The 17,966-nt window shown below is 38.5% G+C and overlaps 1 protein-coding gene across 2 annotated transcripts in view; it reads right to left on the bottom strand.

Moving 5' to 3' along the window:
* Nucleotides 1-17,966, bottom strand: part of LOC149313993 (contactin-associated protein-like 5) — a 508,214-nt gene that overhangs the window by 346,791 nt on the left and 143,457 nt on the right. For both annotated transcript variants that reach the window (XM_089520319.1, XM_089520320.1), the window contains exon 3: nt 15,886-16,079. In XM_089520319.1, coding sequence (XP_089376445.1) covers nt 15,886-16,079 — 194 coding nt within the window. The remainder of the gene's footprint in view (nt 1-15,885; nt 16,080-17,966) is intronic.

Raw genomic sequence — 17,966 nt, 5'->3', positions numbered from 1 at the left:
GAATGTCATATTGAAGAAAACTGATTTAGTCAGTTTGCTAATTTTGGGTGTGCTAATAAATGCAGATCATTCTGCACAAATTCTTCCATACAAATGGCATCTTCATGCATGAAAGTTTATGTTATGCACTGACATTCAGTGTTGAGGTTAGTTGTGTGTCAGCAATGAGAATTCTCATGATCTCTTTGTATTACAGCAGTGGTTCCCAACCTGTGGGTCAGGACCCTTTTTGGAGGTCGAATGACTCTTCCATGGGGGTCGCCTAAGGCCATTGGAAAACACCTTTTAAATTAATTATGAAGTAGCAACAAAAATAATTTCATGGTTTTGGGTCACTACAACATGAGGAACTGTATTAAAGGGTCACGGCATTAGGAAGGTTGGGAACCACTGTATTATAATCATTACTCTATTCATTCACAGCTCATCTCAGTGTCAGGTTCAGTGGACTTTCCTAATATGGTTTATGTATGTACAGTAACTGTATATATAAGATGGATCTATAAATCTATACATGACTGTGCACATTTCAGACACACACAGAGAGAGAAAGGTGTGAGTGAACAAGCAGAAGGGGGAAACAGGAGTATGTGTTCTTGCACCAACTAGCCTTATCCCTTCTGCTAGGTCTAGTTTGTATAATTTGAAATGTGCCCACGCGTGAATAAAATCTGTTTAAAAAATTATGTCAAATGCATTCAGGCTGTAAAATGAGTGGGCATGATCTAATTCCTTCCTCTAAGCACAATGGTTTCTATGGACATTTAGGAGCCAGCATGGCATAGTGGCTTAAGCATTGGACTACAACTCTGGAGACCAGGGTTCAAATCTCCACTTGACTGTGGAAACTCGCTGGGTGAACTTGGGCAAGTCACATACTCTCAGTCTCATGGGGAAGCAATGGCAAACCTCTTCTGAATAAATCTTGTCAAGAAAACCTTGTGATAGTTTCACCTTAGGATCAATATAAATCAGAACAACTTGAAGGCAGACAACAGCTACAAATCATATGTACATGAATGTGTATTTTAGGAGCATAATTATTTTATGGAGTTGCCCTGGGAAGGCTTTTTTCAGTGCTTTAGATATTGGTGGGTTTACATATGCTCTGTGATATTGGCAGGTTAAGTATGACTCTTTCTACCGAATTATGAATTAACAAGTGCTGTGAAAAATTGAATTCTTTTCATTAACATAAAGAAATTACCAAGTGTAGAATTTAGCATGACTTGATACAGTTATTAATGCATATTTAGAAGGGATAAGCTTGTTTCCTCATGTTTCATGTACCAGGGATATCAACAACAGGTTGATGTTGACAGTCACAACACAGTTGTGATAGATCAATCAGTGCACTGATAAAAACTGCTAGGCTTTATTCTATTCTATTTTCCTACAGCACAAAAAGCAAGAACAGCAGTACCAAGGAGACAATTCTCCCCAATTCACCCAGCAACCCATGACATTCAAATATGATCCTAATATTGTTAAATATGAAGACTCTTACAGTATGATGTGCACTTAGAAATGCCCTCTTTGTGGTCAATGTAGCTTACACCCATGTAAGTGTACACAGGATAGATTACAGACAGCCTTTGTTATTCCTGGGAGGGGTCAATGACAATCACTGCTAATTACTTGATTAATTGCTTGTAAACTTTTGATTGATAATCCCTGAGGAGGCTCATTTTGGTGATATAATTTTTCCAAATCGAAGTATCTCCCTAATACAGTTTAGGAGGGAAATGGAACCATAGTATGGCCCAGTTGTGTGCAGTCACAGGAAGAATGCAGGCTGTCAGATGGAGGTGTGGATGAGGTATAGGTCTGATTAGACCCTGGTGCTAGAACAGGATATACAAATATTTCAGCACCTTCTAATTTTAAAAACTGGCCCCCTGTGAAAGGGGGAAAAGACAATTGCACTGAATCACATTATGAAGATTGAAAGATAACAATGGCCATTTTAACCTTTCATTTCTTTGTCATTTTCTCAACTATATGGGAGAAAACAACCCTGTTCTTGATTAAAGACCATATTGCCTACTGCACAAAAATCTACTTTATCCTGCACATTTTATTCTCCTGCTGCACAAAATGCATGAAGCTGCAAAACAGAATAATAGCAGGAAAGTGGTTTATTTTATTTATTAGCATTTGTTTAGTAAATATTTATATCTCACCCTCTATCCAGCTGCTTTGATTTTTAGGAGAAAGGCAGATATAAATCCCATAAATATATAAAATATAATAAAATTCAGAAATCCCAAGGCTGAGTACAGTGAAACCAATCTGACAAATTTAAAACAGACTCTAGAGACCAGGGTTTGATTCTTATCTCAGCCGTGAAACTCACTGGGTGACCTTACAGCCATACACTCTCAGCCTCAGGGGAAGACAATGGCAAATTTCCTCTGAACAACAACAACAACAACAACAAATAATAATAATAATAATAATAATATATACTCATGCATAGGTCTAGAAATTTTAGTCTAAAAATTGACCCCCAAAACCTGGGTCGACTTATTCACGGGTCAATTGGTAAGTACTGTTCTTTAACTCTTATTTTAAAAATACATATAGATATATGATAAATGTAAATTTGAAGGTATCAGAACATAATAAACATAATAAACATAATAAACAAGCAACAACCTAAAGAGATATATTAAACTGATCAAATTAAATGATGAAAAATCATTTGCAAGAGTTTAAAATCAAGTACAAGAGTTTGTGTAAAACCAATTAGGCCCCAACAACTTTAGTGGGCAGCAAAGCTTTGGTAAGTTGCAATTTAATTCTATGTGAAATTGAAAAGTGTGGCTTTGCTTTTCGAATATCTTATGAATCACAGTAAAAAACCAGACATCTATCTTTGAGGGGGGGAAATACAGAAGTTATGAATCCTAAAGAAAGTAGAACTCCACTATGTTTTTTGGCACTTATCCATGAGAAATAAGTACAGAATGGAAGGGGAAAAATCAATCGTGAAGTACCAGTATAGGATGACTTTGCCACTAGCGTGTCAAACACAACGTTTCACACATAGTAATTTTAATTCTTTTTCAAAGATGAGAGTCAATCAGTGTTTCCAACATAATGGTGAAAGTTGAAGGGTTGGATCCAGATTATGGTTGTGTCTACACTGCAGAATTAACACAGACACCACTTGCCATGGCTCAGTGCTATAGAATTCTGGGATTTGTACTTTTGTGAGAGATTTAGCTTTCTCTGTCAGAGAGCTATGATGCCACACACACTATAAGTCCCCGTATTCCATAGTTTTTGACCAAAATGATGAGACTCATATTTTGGCCACATCATGTGAAGGCATGGATCCTTAGGAAAAACAATAATGATAGGAAATGAAGAAGGTAGTAGACAAAGAGGAAGATCCTAGGCCAGATGGATGGACTTAGTCATGGTCTAAGCCTGCAGGACCTGAGCAGAGCAGTTGAGGAAAGGGGGTTTGAAGATGCCTCACACACAGGGTGACCCTGAGTTGGGGTTGACTCCAGGGCAGTTAACATCAAAGAAACTGGGTGCATCTATCCTGCAGAATTAATGCAATTTGAAATTGCTTTAACTGCCATGGCCCAATGCTATGGAATTCTAGGATTTGTAGTTTTATGAGATATTTAGCCTTCTCTTGGAAAGAGCACGGGTGGGACAACATACTACAAATCCCTGGATTCCACAGGATGGAGCCATGACAGTTAAAGGAAACTGCATAAACTCAGTAGCGTGGCAGCAATAGCAGTCATAAAGCATGAAATAGTGTACATATGTTCAGAGCAGGGGAAGGGAGGGGGGAATAAGAGAGACCGATGTTAGTTGTGTGCTTCACAAATAAGGTACTTGACCTTTCATACAACAATGCAGCCCAGAATCTAAAACTGCCTAGCTGCACCACTGTATTATGCAAAGAATACTCTTTTAGGGGGGGAAATGTTCCTCATATCTTTATGAATCATTCATACATATGTCTGATTTCTTGTTTTCCCTTTACTCAGAAAAACTGAGATTCAACTCTAATAAAGAAAAGCATGTTTCCATTCTTTTTCAAGGAGGGATGAAAATTTAGAAAGAATTTTTTTTTTCTTTTTTTAGTGAACAACTTGACATAAAGATTGCTGTGCTTTTTGTGATGGTACCCTTCACGAAGATTTACAGTAACTCTTCACTTTCTCCCTCCCCCTTGAGAAAGGTTTGCTAGTTTTACATGCCTCACTTGTCAAGGTACTGATACAATTATGAAGCTACAGTACTTGCTTGAAAATTCATTCTTTATCTATACTGAGCAATTTGTGAATGGGAGCGATAACATGCTGGTTTATCCTTTAATCTCTAAAAAAGATTAATGCAAAGAAGGATTTATAAAAAGCATGTTTGATGTGCTGTGGGGGATGCTGGGCAAGGTAGAAAGACACCCTGTGGATCTGAATAGTTTGGCATGTTAAAGCCAGAGAGAAGAGGGGTCATATTTGAAATATTTTGGCCATTTCCTTGGGGGGAGGGGGGCGAGTAGAGGAGGCAAGCAATCCTCAAAGGAGTGGCAATACCCAGATAGCAGTAAAAATAATAAGACAGTTTTAGTAACCCACATGTTTCTATAGTGATCACAACCACTAAATATTTTACCTTTTTTTGCTATCAAATTTGAAAGCAATGGTTAAATTAATATAACAATAGTAAAAAGCATAGTACTGTGGCAGCTATATGTCTTGTAATTTTAATCAGTTGCAATATGCTTTGTGAATCACTTGTCCTGAAAAGCAAGCTATAAATCATCTGTTCGAGTAATTGGGCTTTTTAACAATAGAAAAAATATTTTGAGTGACAGGTGACATGGAATGACACAAATTCTATGAGACAACCACAGACTGCTGAATCAATCAATTAAATTGTTTATTGTGCTAGCCAAAGGCCATGACAAAAAGCTTATCAAAATACACAAAATACAAAACATTTAAAATAAAAGGCGCGAAAGTACAAAAGAGCAAAATACATTCCATAATTTAGCATGCAGTTAAAATTGTTACTGATATAATATAAAAACCTTTCCTGAATATTGGTAAACTTATACATTGCCATCATAAAAATCTAATTAATACTTTGAGTCTCCATGGTAATAAATGGCAATTTTATTTAACACACTCTCTCTCTTCCTAATCTTTTTTTTTGCAGCTGTGGCAAAAAGATCCACTTTATCTGTTACATAGTCATTGGTATCACTCAAAAGACATTGTACTGAATCTACAAGAGAGCTCCCACTTCCATTTGTCAGCAAGGGTGTTAGGAATTTCTCTCTAGGACTGCTATACGGGGGACAAATTAGCATGTAATAGACAATGTCCTCCACCTGAGACTGACTGCAGATACATAGTCTTTTCTCAAATAGTGTCCATCTAGAACTGCAGTTGGCATTACTTGAAATGGTAGCTCAATGAAGACAATTCTTAAAATAGACAGCTTGAGTTTGGTCAAATATCTGGCTCTAAAATGTTCTGTTTTCAAAAAGGAGAACCATGGGAATAATTTTGAGGTCCTAATCGACTATAAATCCTTCTTGAATCTATCCAGAATAGCCAGTTTCTTAATTGCCTCTTATCCATGCCAAAGACAGAGTTCAGTTCAGAGAAGTGATAACTGTGTAAAAGAATTTGAAGACTTGATTTCCAAAACTGGTTGTTACATATTTCCATGTAACACAATGCTGGAAGATGATTGGTTGATAAGGTGGCAATTTGTTTGAAGTACCTTATCTGTGCACAATCTACCCTTGTTTTAACTGGTGAGCAACCAGATTTAGTATGCAAAAAAGCTGCAGGAGTTCCAGTTGGTAGAGTATAACGTTTTTGGAGGAATTTGTTCTGTAATATTTCCAAGGTTTTCCAAGTGTTGATATCTAAGCCCCAAATTTCCGCACCATTAAGCATCTGTGCAATTACTTTACTATTGAAATTTTTTAGAGCAGGGTCAATCAGCAGACTATCCTGATCATAATAAAATTTCATCAGTGCTCCAACTATTTTTTCAGCTTTCAGCTTTGCTGCCTCCCTATGCCATTTCCAAGAAAGAGACTCACTGAAAACAATGCCCAGATGTCTGAAAAGGTGGGTTTGTTCTATGGTTTGTTGAGATAAGATCCATTTATGTCTTGGACAGTTTCTATGAAAAACCATAACCTTAGTCTTGGAATAGTTTATTGACAGGTGTTCCTGTTGACACTGAAAGCATTCAGTAGGTTTTTGAGACCCAAACAAGATAGAGAAATAAGCACTAGATTATCTGCATACATCAGGATGAAAATCCTTCTGTTCCTGATTACTGGAGAAGGAGAATCAACTTGAACTAAACAAAGCACTAAATAATTCATATAGATGTTAAAAAGAGTATGTGCCAGTAGGCATCCCTGTTTCACTTCCCTAGTTGTTGTCAAAGCTTCTGTCAGGAAACCATTTAAGCCAACTCTAACCCTCACTTTGCTGTGGCTATATACAGTCCACCCTTGTTTTACGCAGGGTATCCGTTCCGGAGCACCCCGCGTAAATCAAAAAATGCATATGCTCGAGCCCCATTGCAAGTAATGGGGCTCATGCTTACGTCAGCGTGTGGCATTGGCGGCGCACACACCGGAAGAAGCGGCACTGCTTTCAGCGTATGCTGAAAGCAGCATACAATGCACCCGCGTATGATGCGGGTGCACTGTAGTTCCCATATCAGTCTTAAGAGTCAATTATCAATCCCAGAGCCTGTAATTTTCTCATAATCTGTTTGTATTAATAGAATCAAAGGCAGCTGAAAGATAAATGAAAGCAGCATAGAAATCTTTCTTATTTTTCTTAGTATACTTCCTTATAATATAACCTAATGTGAAGCAGTGATCTATAGTACTGTACCTACTTCTAAATCCTGCCTGTTCTTCATGTATGACTTGCTTTTCTTGTAGCCAATCCGTTAACTTGTGAAGCAAAAGTTGAACATATAGCTTTGAAGTGATATCAAGCAAACTGATTGGCCGATAATTTTGTGAATCATTCTTGTCTCCTTAACTTGTATATTGGGAAAACAATGCTCATTTTCCACCCACAAGGCATTTGTCCAGTACTGTTTATTGTAGTAAATAGACCAGCAAGAATGGACCTCCACCATTCAGCATGTTTTTTAAAGAGTTCTGGAAGAAGCATATCTTCTTCCCATGCTTTCTTGAGTTTCAAGGACGCAATTAAACATTTTATCTCATTCCCTGTGACTGGTTGCCATTCAGGGAGATTAGAAAAATCTTTATCCATCCAGGGACTTCCAAAAGGCTTGATTGACTGTAAAAAATATTGGAGAATTATTTAATCCATGTGGAGGCAGTGATTGAGTCTTCCAATGTATTTCTTGCTTTTTTTTTTAGGTCACGGATAACAAGGTCACAGAATTTGTCTTCCTTCTGTTCTGTTACTGCAAGTTCCAGATCCTGCCATTGAGATTTTACATGATAAGCTTTCTTAACGTTTAATCGACTTTTATATTTCAGCCTGAAATTAGTTAAATTTTCCATGATCTTTCCAGAAGGATTTTTGCGGGATTGCTTTATCTTTTTGCCCAGGTCCCTTTTGGCTGCTCTGCATTCTGCATCAGACCATCTATATTCTTTAGGCTGAAAATTTTTGTCTGTTATTAAACAAGATCTAAGTTCTATCACAATTTGCTGATAGATGTCTAAGTGATGCATTGATGTATCATGGAAAAGCTGGCACATCACTTGACAAACAGTTGTTATTTACTTTCTCCTGTATAGTGCTATTCAGTATAATACACCACTTCAACCTCCTCTCCCTTAGCAATTCTCCAGTTAAATTTCTGTTTTAGTTAATGCTGCCCATTCAAGAATTGGTCGTAAGGATACTATTAAAGGGAAGTGATCACTTTCTGTACATTCCAGAATTCCAAAAGTATTTACTAAGGAGAAAAACAAGGGTAAGTCTAATACTCGTTTGCTCAAATAAGTATAATACCTCCTTGATACGTCCACAGGACTCCCATGCAGAGTGAATTGATTATGCTGGAATATAAATTCTAGAAGTTTTAATCTTTGCTGGTTATATTTATTATCCATAGAGGTATGTGATGCTAGAAATAAATCTTCTAATTCTAGGCCTAGTGGATGCAAAAGACCTTCTGAAGCAGCTTCATTTCAGGCATCCACAACACTTCAGGATATTTGAATATATGGTGAATACAGTGAGGGCCTCTGAATGGCCCCCAAGCTGACCTACAACTTTAGATCAAGGGCAGAAAAGTGTAGAGGGGGAATAACATTTAGAAATAGCATTTACATTTCTATACTGCTTAATAGTGAACTCAGCACTCTCTAAGAGGTTTGCAATCTGTAAGCCAATTGCCCCAACATGCTAGATTCTAATTTTACTGACCTATAAAAGGATATAAGGCTGAATCAGCCTTTGAGCCCTGGGATCGAACTCACAACCTTGTGGCTGCAGCACTGGCATTTAACCACTGTGCCACTAGGGAAGGGGCTATTTCTCCCCTGTGATTTCCCCATGAGTTAAATATAGACAACTTTCATGGGTTGGGGGAGTGTGGATAAAGGGTACCCTGACCACCATGTTTTTGTGGTATTTTTGGTGTGTTTGTGTGTGGGGTGGTGGTGTTTGTATGTTTTAGGTCATTTTTAGACATTTTTATTCAATTTTTATTCTGTGGGCTTCAGGGGTATTTGATGGGGTTTTTTTTTGAAAATTCCTAAATGGATTCCTCAGGGGCTGTATGTGGTCCACCAGCTGCAGCCCCTGAGTGAAACATTTTGTTGTTGTTGTTGTTGTTGTTGTTATCCACTCCTGAGTCAGCCCATGGTGACCCTGTAGATGAGACATCTCCAAGACTCCCTATGCTCCACTGCTCTGCTTAGGTCCTGTAAATTCATACCTATGGCCTCCTTAATAGAGTCTATCCATCTAGCATGTGCCCTTCCTCTCTTTTTGCTTACCTCTACCTTTCCTAGCAATATTGTTTTTTCCAGTGAGTCATGCCTCCTCATAATGTTGCCAAAGTATGATAGCCTCAATCTTGTCATCTTGGCTTCCAGAGAGATTGCTGGTTTGATCTGCTCTAGGACCTATTTGTTTGACTTCTTGGCTGTCCATGGTAACCTCAGCACTCTTCTCCAGCACCACATCTCAAATGAATTAATTCTCCTCCTATACACTTTCTTAACTATCCAGCTCTCACATCCATACATGGCAATAGGGAATACAATGGCTTGAATGATTCTAACTTTTGTGCTTAGTTGTATGTCTTTACATTTCAGGATATTTTCTAGTTCTCTCATAGCTGCCCTCCCCATTCTTAGTCTTCTTATGATTTCTTGATTGCAGTCCCCACTCTGATCAATATTTGATCCCAAGTATGAACATTCTTTTAGTATTTCTATTTCCTCATTGTCTAGGTTGAATCTGTGTAAATACTACTGGAGTCCCCAGAACTTAGTTATTTTTTTAAGGACTTTAGATGCTACTCCCTAGTCTAGGTTAAGAATGTTACAGACTCTTTTCAAAACTTGGGAAAATATTTCCCCTTAGAGAAGATGATTTCCTCAGCACCCCAGAGGTCCAAGGCTCATTTGAAACACTCTGTTCCTAGCTCTCTCCTCTATATTATCTGGAAGCTTCAAAGATCTTCCTCCACAGAAGATTCCTGCAATGAGGGCATTGTACTTGGACAGCTCAGTTTAAGATGGATCTGATCACTGCCTGGATACAAGAGGACTTGGGAACTCCATGTACACTACCATGAAACTCTTGATGGAATGAAAGGTAGAAAATCAATGCATAAAACAGACAAACTTTGAAGGTAGAACAGATGAGAGAATTTCAGCAGATGTAACTTATCATGACAGATATATGGCAACTGAAACTATTTTTATATAATTATATGTACAAGAATTCTTTCTCTGTTTGCATCTGGCCACGTTATACTGTACTGAAACATCACATATTACTATAACTTGATTTAAACAGTCTCCGATTTAGTTGAAGTGAAAGGTTTGCATTTTGACAAAAAACAAATATGCTGCTCATAATGTAGAAGATGGCATTTTTGTGGGCAAGTACAATGAGTAATTGACTTTGGTATGCAGCAGCACAGAGCTCATTATACTAGAAACACAGCATAATTTACTCCAAGAGTGTAATATTTCCTCTAGCAGTTTCAAGGCTACTGCACTGAAATGCCCTCCATGTAAGAAAGAGTTTTGCACAAGTCACTGATTCATAACTATATATCAATTTCTGTGCAAAGGTCCCTAAAAATTTTGCCACAAACATAGAATGCTACAGTAGAAGTGATGGAGCACCAATTCATGAATTGAATTTATATGTCCAGTCCAGTTCTCTGGGATTGATTGGCACGGACTGGTTCCAGCCTTCTTTGCCTCTGAACCAGCAGCTCAACCGTGACAACAGTTAAACGGACAGGTAAATGCCATTAAGAAGAAAGGAAGAGCTGGATTAGTCCTTGGTTTTCTTCATGTAACAATGTATTTAAATTCTCAAAAGTACTCTAAAAAGTTAAAATGTTGATATGAGATATAAAGGGATCTGCAGCTCTGAAAAGGAGATTGCAGCCATTGGTGTACAAGGTTTTCTCCATGAAATTGATATCAAAAAGATACTGATGTGTTGTGGAAGTGAAATATCCTCTGAATTATTCAAAACTTAAGAGAATAAAATCATTTGCTTACTCAAGAAATGAAATTGGTGCCTTTGTCTTCCAATCAATAGCCATAAGTCCACACATAGCTGACATCCACATTGAAAATATAATTATGAGCCTAGTTGGCTGTAAACTACAACAACCTTTTGTAACGGATTATTTCAATACAAATAGGTTTGGAAAATTGGTTTTAAATGGTTAATCTGTTTTATCTTACATCCCAGCTGTAGAATTTACCCACATCACAAATTCAGGCTGCATGAATATACAAGGATTGATTTGAATTCAACTTCCAAATGCTCAACATGGCTTTCACTTGTTAATCCTAAAAAGGATTACAATTTGGTGCACCCATAACAATAAGCCTAATACTAAATTTACAGAAAATAGAGAAAAGCAATTTCTGTTGATTCAGTCACACTCCAGCCAAGATCCTGTTTTAGAATTTGTGTAACATAAAGCTACACTTGCAGACTTAATACAGATGGAGGTGGTGGAGCAATAGTTTTGTGTGTGTGTGTGTGTGTGTGTGTGTGCCCGCATGCACGTGCGTGTGTGCATGTGTGAAGTATCTTTTCAACCACTCTAGGAGCCATTCTGGAGATGTTTCAATGGCCATTCTAGTCTTGGGGTAGGGGCTGGAGCTTTACCCATGTATGATTGCATAGTAGGCAACTGGAGATCTTGCATACTCATAAGAGGGTATTGGACACTTATGCAAGTATTGATAAAAAACATTTATGTAACCAGGCATCACACTAGTGTAATGACCCAAGATTTTCTCCTTTCGTTGGATAAGAAATAGAGGACAAGATAAGTCTACACAGAGAGGAGCAAAAAGACACTTTGCTTCCTGAGGCTGAACACCAAATGGTAGACCCACATACCAAGTCAAGGTGCAAAGCCAGCCAAATTATTTTGGTGCTTGAGACAGGAAATTGCACAAATACATCTTCCTATTTGTGGCTGTAAAAATACAATAATTAAAAAACCAAATACTTCCCAACTGTTGCTGTAGTTGGATTAATCTGCCTGCACATATGATGGATCCTATGAAGAAAGTTTAATTCTCAGTGGTGGCTGTCATTTGGCATAGCAAACAGACAGAAGTTCTTCTCAGGGATTATTCTCATTCATTTAATCAATGTGTTACGAGACCATGATAGCCATCTTACCCCCAGCACATGCAATGTGAACCTCTGTTACAAAGAGGCTTTTGTGTATACAACTCTGCATGCAAACCCTTTTCTGTTTCAGACATCTCTGTGGTATGTATATACAACACATGTTTAACAAATAAGAACAATTTCTGAAAAGAGCTTGGGCCTCCACTGCAATACTTCCTCCCATGCAAGGGCAGCCCATCATCCTGTGAAACTTAGGCATTTTACAGAGCGCCCAAAAAGGGTACTCTACTGGCGGCCGTGTTTGCTGCGCGAGGGAGCCGCAGCGGACAAACTGCACAGCTCCCCCACGCAGCAAAAAGAAGCCGCAAAAAGTGGGTTCTTCTTGCGGTGCAGTTGTGACACCACAAGACACCAATGGTGCACTTGCGGCATGACATCTGCACCACGCTAAGTGTCCATCACGTCAAAATGGTGGCGCCCATGTGTATAGGGCGCCACCATTTTGACGTCCCCAGTACGTATTGGGGTGAGGCCTGATTGGATGCTGCGTCCTCAGCCAAGCCCTATTACGTACTGGGGGCGGAGCCAAGGTCCATCTGGAACAGGTCCTAAATACACATTCAACATCCAAAATGCAGACTCCAAACATAAGCGGGAATAGATAGATATCCCCACGCACCAGCCACTATCTGATCTATTATAAATCACCCAGAGGAAATAGAGTAAAACGCTGTTATTCCTCAGAACCCTTGGTGGGTGTTACACAACCAGTCTATGAACTATGCTTCGTGGATGTGCAAGCTTCACCCAAGGCTTTACTTTACTTTAACTGTGAGTTGAACATTCTCAAATTAAACCATGAATAACAAGAGGCAGTGAACTTTGGTTTCCAAAATATGGCTCCGATTAGGGTGCCAGTCCTGTCAAGTGCACTTTCCATAGCAAACCCAAGATTGCCATTGTCTATATGTGAAAAAAGCTCTCATAAAGTATGAGGCTCTTGTCTTGCTTCATCGGCACTTATGCGCTCTCATCCTACTTGAGAAAGTGGAAGAAAGATAGGGGTGTGTGAGGAAGGCAATCAGAAGAAAGAGAAACGGAGGAGGGAACTCCTACACTTTACTTTCACAGTAGCTCCTATTGTGCTCTCAATTGGGACTGAGTGCTGCTAAAGAGGTATGAAAAGTTTCTCTTCAGGTTGTTTTTTTCCTGTCTAAATTATCACTCTCTAACATCAAAAAGAATCTTCTGGAAGTGTGAAGACTGACAGATCTTCAATTTTCCCTTTCCCTGGAATGACCCATAACATTTTTTAAAATGAATTTGTTATCCCAAGGGCAATCCTCCTATGGTTTTAGTTGGTGGTGATGGTGTCCTTTTGCCCTTTTACCTCTTCCTCTTCTTTTTTCTCCCCCTCCTCTTCCTCCTCCTCCTCCTTTCTGTCTTTCTTCCTGTAGTTAATATAATCTGGAGAAATATACTGTAGCTGTTTTCTATTTTATATCCTACTTTTACATTTTTTACATTTATATCAAATGGGGTGAACATGGCAGACACTAAGCCATGAGGCAGAGTTTAGTTTAACTTTCTGCTCTTTTACTAGCCTTACTAACCAATAACTGTGTTCCCCATAAGAAACTTGTTTTACCATTGTCAGCATGAGCAGAAACTGCAGTTATCTGCAGGCCATCTGTTCCCATGGTGAACAGTAATAGAAATAAGGAATCACACAGTGTTACAGAATCACTTGAAGGTGTACCTTTTCCTCACTCTCTCATTCTCTCTTATTATATATATACACACACACACACACACACACACACACACACACACACTTTTATTACTTTTTTCCCCTGATGAGATTTCATTGTTCACAAGATAACATCTAAACTGCTAAGATTATAGCATCTTTCAGCAATTACAATTGCAACTAGATACTCTCAAGAATGTTGACTGAGGCAAGAAATGCCTAAAGCCTAAATCTGTTAATTTAGGAGCAGAGCTGAGGACACTCTTGAGAAATACCAGTGTGAGGCAATGGTTTGAGTGGGGAGATTTGGGTTCAGATTTGCAACTAGGCATGAAGATCACCGAATGACCTTAGGCTAGTCACTGCAGAAATGCCTGTCTGGCTGCCATAAGACTCTATCAAGGGGGGTTGAACTCTGGAGGAAAGGACCCCTTGGCAAGAGAGAGGATCTCTAGCTTCAAGAGCTGACCAAGCAGAGAAACAGACAGATGTGAAGCCAACACTGAGCACATGGAAATCATAATCTACATTGGACCATTTCCCCCTTTGGAAATGCCCAATCTCTTCTACTGCCTAACTTTGTGAAAGCAAATGTTCAGGCCCACTATTATGACTGCTTCTGTACTGCAAAAATAATGCAGTTTGACACCACTTTAACTCTTATGGCTCAGTGCTATGGAATTCTGGCATTTGCAGTTTGTGAGGTATTTAGCTTTCTCTGTCAGAAAGCTCTGGTACCACAATAAACTACAAATCCCATAGCATGGATCCAAGAAGTGGTGCCAAACTGCATTGTTTCTCCATTGCATTGTTTCTAATCTTAGGCTTTTGGTAGGTTCAGATAGGCACACAGGCCATCTTTCAGATCGTCTGGTTCAAAGACGTTTAGGACTTTAATTGAAATTTTTAACACTTTAAATAGGGCCCAAAAGCACAGTAGCAACCAATGTACATTAAATTAGCTGAAGCTCTGAAATTCCTCCCTTGGAGAGGTTGCCTGATGACTACTCTTACAACATCAGAGTGCCAAATTAAGACATTTTATCCAGATTCTCCTGTCTTTTAAACTTGGCTCAGGTTATTTTGCCACTGGCATTCTGTTTTTTTCCTGCCTACAGTTTTTATATAATTGGTTTAATTTCAACACTAAGCTCTCTGTTTTTTTGTTCAGCCACCCTTGGAGTAGCAGTAATAAAGACAGACATATAAACTATGGAATAAATAAAACAATACAGAAATGGTTGAACCAAGCCACAACACTGGCTAACAGTTATGACCCTCAAGAGAACTCCCACTGCTTTATTAACCATATTACTCTAAGTTACGTTATTAGAAGAAGTGTGAGAGGACAGATAGTTTGGCATCAAATTATATTTAAATTGTGAGTCCTCTGGGGATAATGAAATAGTAACAACATTTCACATGTTTAACATTTACAGAGCACTTGTTGAACATTTTAAACATTTAATTTGCCATCCTTACAAGAGCACTAAGGCATGCTAGCATTTTTATTCCCATATTAGAGGTCAACAGCTGTGTCTAAGAAAATGGCAGTTTCCACTTTAAAAGGCCATTGAGTACAGTTATGTCCCAGATGAATCAGAGATTTCCATGTTCACAGCTCATGTTCATGGCCATGGTATGATACATCTTTTCACCTCTAGACACCTCTTCCCATCCTTCAAAACTGATGCAGTAACACTTATCGAAACCTACTGATCTACAGGTAATGCAAAACAGTAGAACCAATAACACCCATGATCTACATAACATTAATACATGCAGTTAATAGAACAGAAGTTGACTGATTCTTGTGAATGAAATATAGTCTGTGGGGATCAGGCATATACAATATTTTTTTAAAATAAAATACAAAATAGTAGCTTGTCTGTAATGTGCAGTGATTAAGGACTCTACAACTACCAATGTCAGAAAAGCATACAATGGGATTTGCAAACCTATATGTTGAGAATCAGGACATGCTATCTATTCTTGGGTATATAATACTGTGCAAGTTCTTTGATATTTCCATTACAGCCACAAGATTAGAAACATGCTTGTTTAAAATTCTGGCAGTGTGGATTATTTAGCTTTCCAACTGTATCCTGCCATTGTTTGTACCCTATGCATGAAGAAAAAATGTAACTGTACTACAATAGTACAGCCTTTCCCCATGACTCTGGATAAGGAAAAAAGAAAAGAAGGTCAATTCAGAATTGTATATTTTGCTGTAGGTAGTTGATTATATCATAGCCATTTATCTAAAAGTTTCAGACCTACCCAGATGATGTCTTCCTCTCGATACTGCTTCCAGTTGCGACCTGTATCACTGAACATTAGACTGTAGCTTGTTGTCCAATCTGAGCTTCCATACCTTCCTTGAGTAGCAACACCAGTAATCTCCACTCTGTCTCCCAAATCAATCTGGAGCCATTGTTCCCTACTAGAATCCAATGGGGACCAGCCACCAGCCCCTAAGAGAAAAAGATCAGAATCCCAGATTAAATATTAGAGTATATTAACTTCATTTGATCTCTGAATGGAGGCTTGATACCTCTTTTTTTGAGCACACTGTTATTACGATTCTACTCGGGTCTTGGAAACTCAGGGTTGTGGCTTGCTTAATTGAGCCTATCCACCTATAATGTGGTCTTCCCCTTTCCCTACTACCTCCCATGTTACCAAGCATTATCTTTTCTAATAAGTCCTGTCATCTCATTTTGTATCCAATGTATACAGTCTCAGTTTAGTCATTTTGGCTTCTAGAAAGAAGTCAGGCTTGATTTTTTCCTGGACCCATTCATTATTCCCTTTTGCAGCCCATCGTATCTGCAAAAGTCATCCCAGAACCATATTTAAATTAGATGGTTCTCTTCTTGTCGGCTTTCTTAACTTACACACTTTCACAATCATACATAGAGATCAAAAATACTATGTTCTCCATAAAATTTCCTTCCTTCCTTCCTTCCTTCCTTCCTTCCTTCCTTCCTTCCTTTTTTCCTCCTCTCCCATATCTTAGCCCACCACCTTCCCTTTCCACTCTATTCATGTACTGGACTATTGTTTAGGAATCTGATACACTAATAATAATAATTTAAAAATCTTTCGGTACATGTTATGATGTTAAAGAACCTGTTGGAATAACACCAATGAAGAATGCTAATTTAGCACATTCAATTCGTATATTAATAACTGCATAACTTTTCACCCATCATCCCTCACTATACTTGCTGCACTGCAGTACACTTCTATTTTTAAAATATCTTTCACTATAGCCTGTGGTGTGTTTTTCTGGCAACACTTTCCCATGGGATCGCTGTGAAGCTTGCACTTCTCAAGAGAAAAGCCAATATTATGAAATATCCACATTCTTCTATGGCTCAGATTAAAATTCAAGATGAAAAATGTCCACAGTTCATCTACACCAAACTCCATTTTCTCTTGTAATTGAGATTTGCACCATCAAGCAAGTGGTAAAATTTGGCCAATAGAAAGAGAATGTAGGAGGCTTCACTGCTCCTTTCTCTTTCTGGTGCTCTGGTAAAAGGCAGGAAAGAAATATCTATGTTGTATCTCTATCTCTATCTTTTTTTTTTAGTTGTAGCTGATTTTTTTTTTAATTGGCCACTGTGCCAACCATCAGACCTAATACAAAGTGAGAGAAGTGTGGACAGGAGAGAAATGTTACCCATCACTAGAAATGCAAATCCTTATTTCATTCTGGCACAAAAGATCAAAACAATGAAAAAGTTTTGTTACCAATGGGTGATATTGGTAACAATAAACAAATAGCTAGCAAGTGTAGAGATAAGGTCAGAAAAGCTAAAGCACAGAATGAACTCAGGTTTGCTAGAGAGGTTAAGAACAACAAAAAGGGCTTTTATGGATATGTCCGCAGCAAAAGGAAGAAGAAGGAAACGGTAGGACCACTGTGTGGAGAAGATGGCAAAATGATAACAGAGGACAGAGAAAAGGCAGAATTACTCAACACTTTCTTTGCCTCAGTCTTCTCAGAAAAGGCAAAGGGAACTCAACCTGAGGATAAAGGAGCAGAGGGCAGAATAGGGGAATTTCAGCACAAAATAAGTAAAGAGATAGTACAGGAATTCCTTGTTAATCTAAATGAATTTAAGTCTCCAGGACCAGATGAGCTACATCCAAGGGTATTAAAAGAACTGGCAAATGTAATATCGGAGCCATTGGCAATAATCTTTGAAAACTCCTGGAGAACAGGAGAAGTCCCAGCAGACTGGAGGAGGGCAAACGTTGTCCCCATCTACAAAAAGGGGAAGAAAGATGATCCAAACAATTATCGGCCAGTTAGTCTGACATCGATACCAGGAAAGATTCTGGAGCAGATC

This window comes from Sceloporus occidentalis, unplaced genomic scaffold (assembly GCF_023333645.1).
Source record: "Sceloporus occidentalis isolate IW3139 unplaced genomic scaffold, rSceOcc1.0.p SCAF_4, whole genome shotgun sequence".
Taxonomy (NCBI): Eukaryota; Metazoa; Chordata; class Lepidosauria; order Squamata; family Phrynosomatidae; genus Sceloporus; species Sceloporus occidentalis.
The sequence above is the reverse complement of the archived record's forward strand: the minus strand, read 5'-3'. Positions and strand labels throughout refer to the sequence as shown.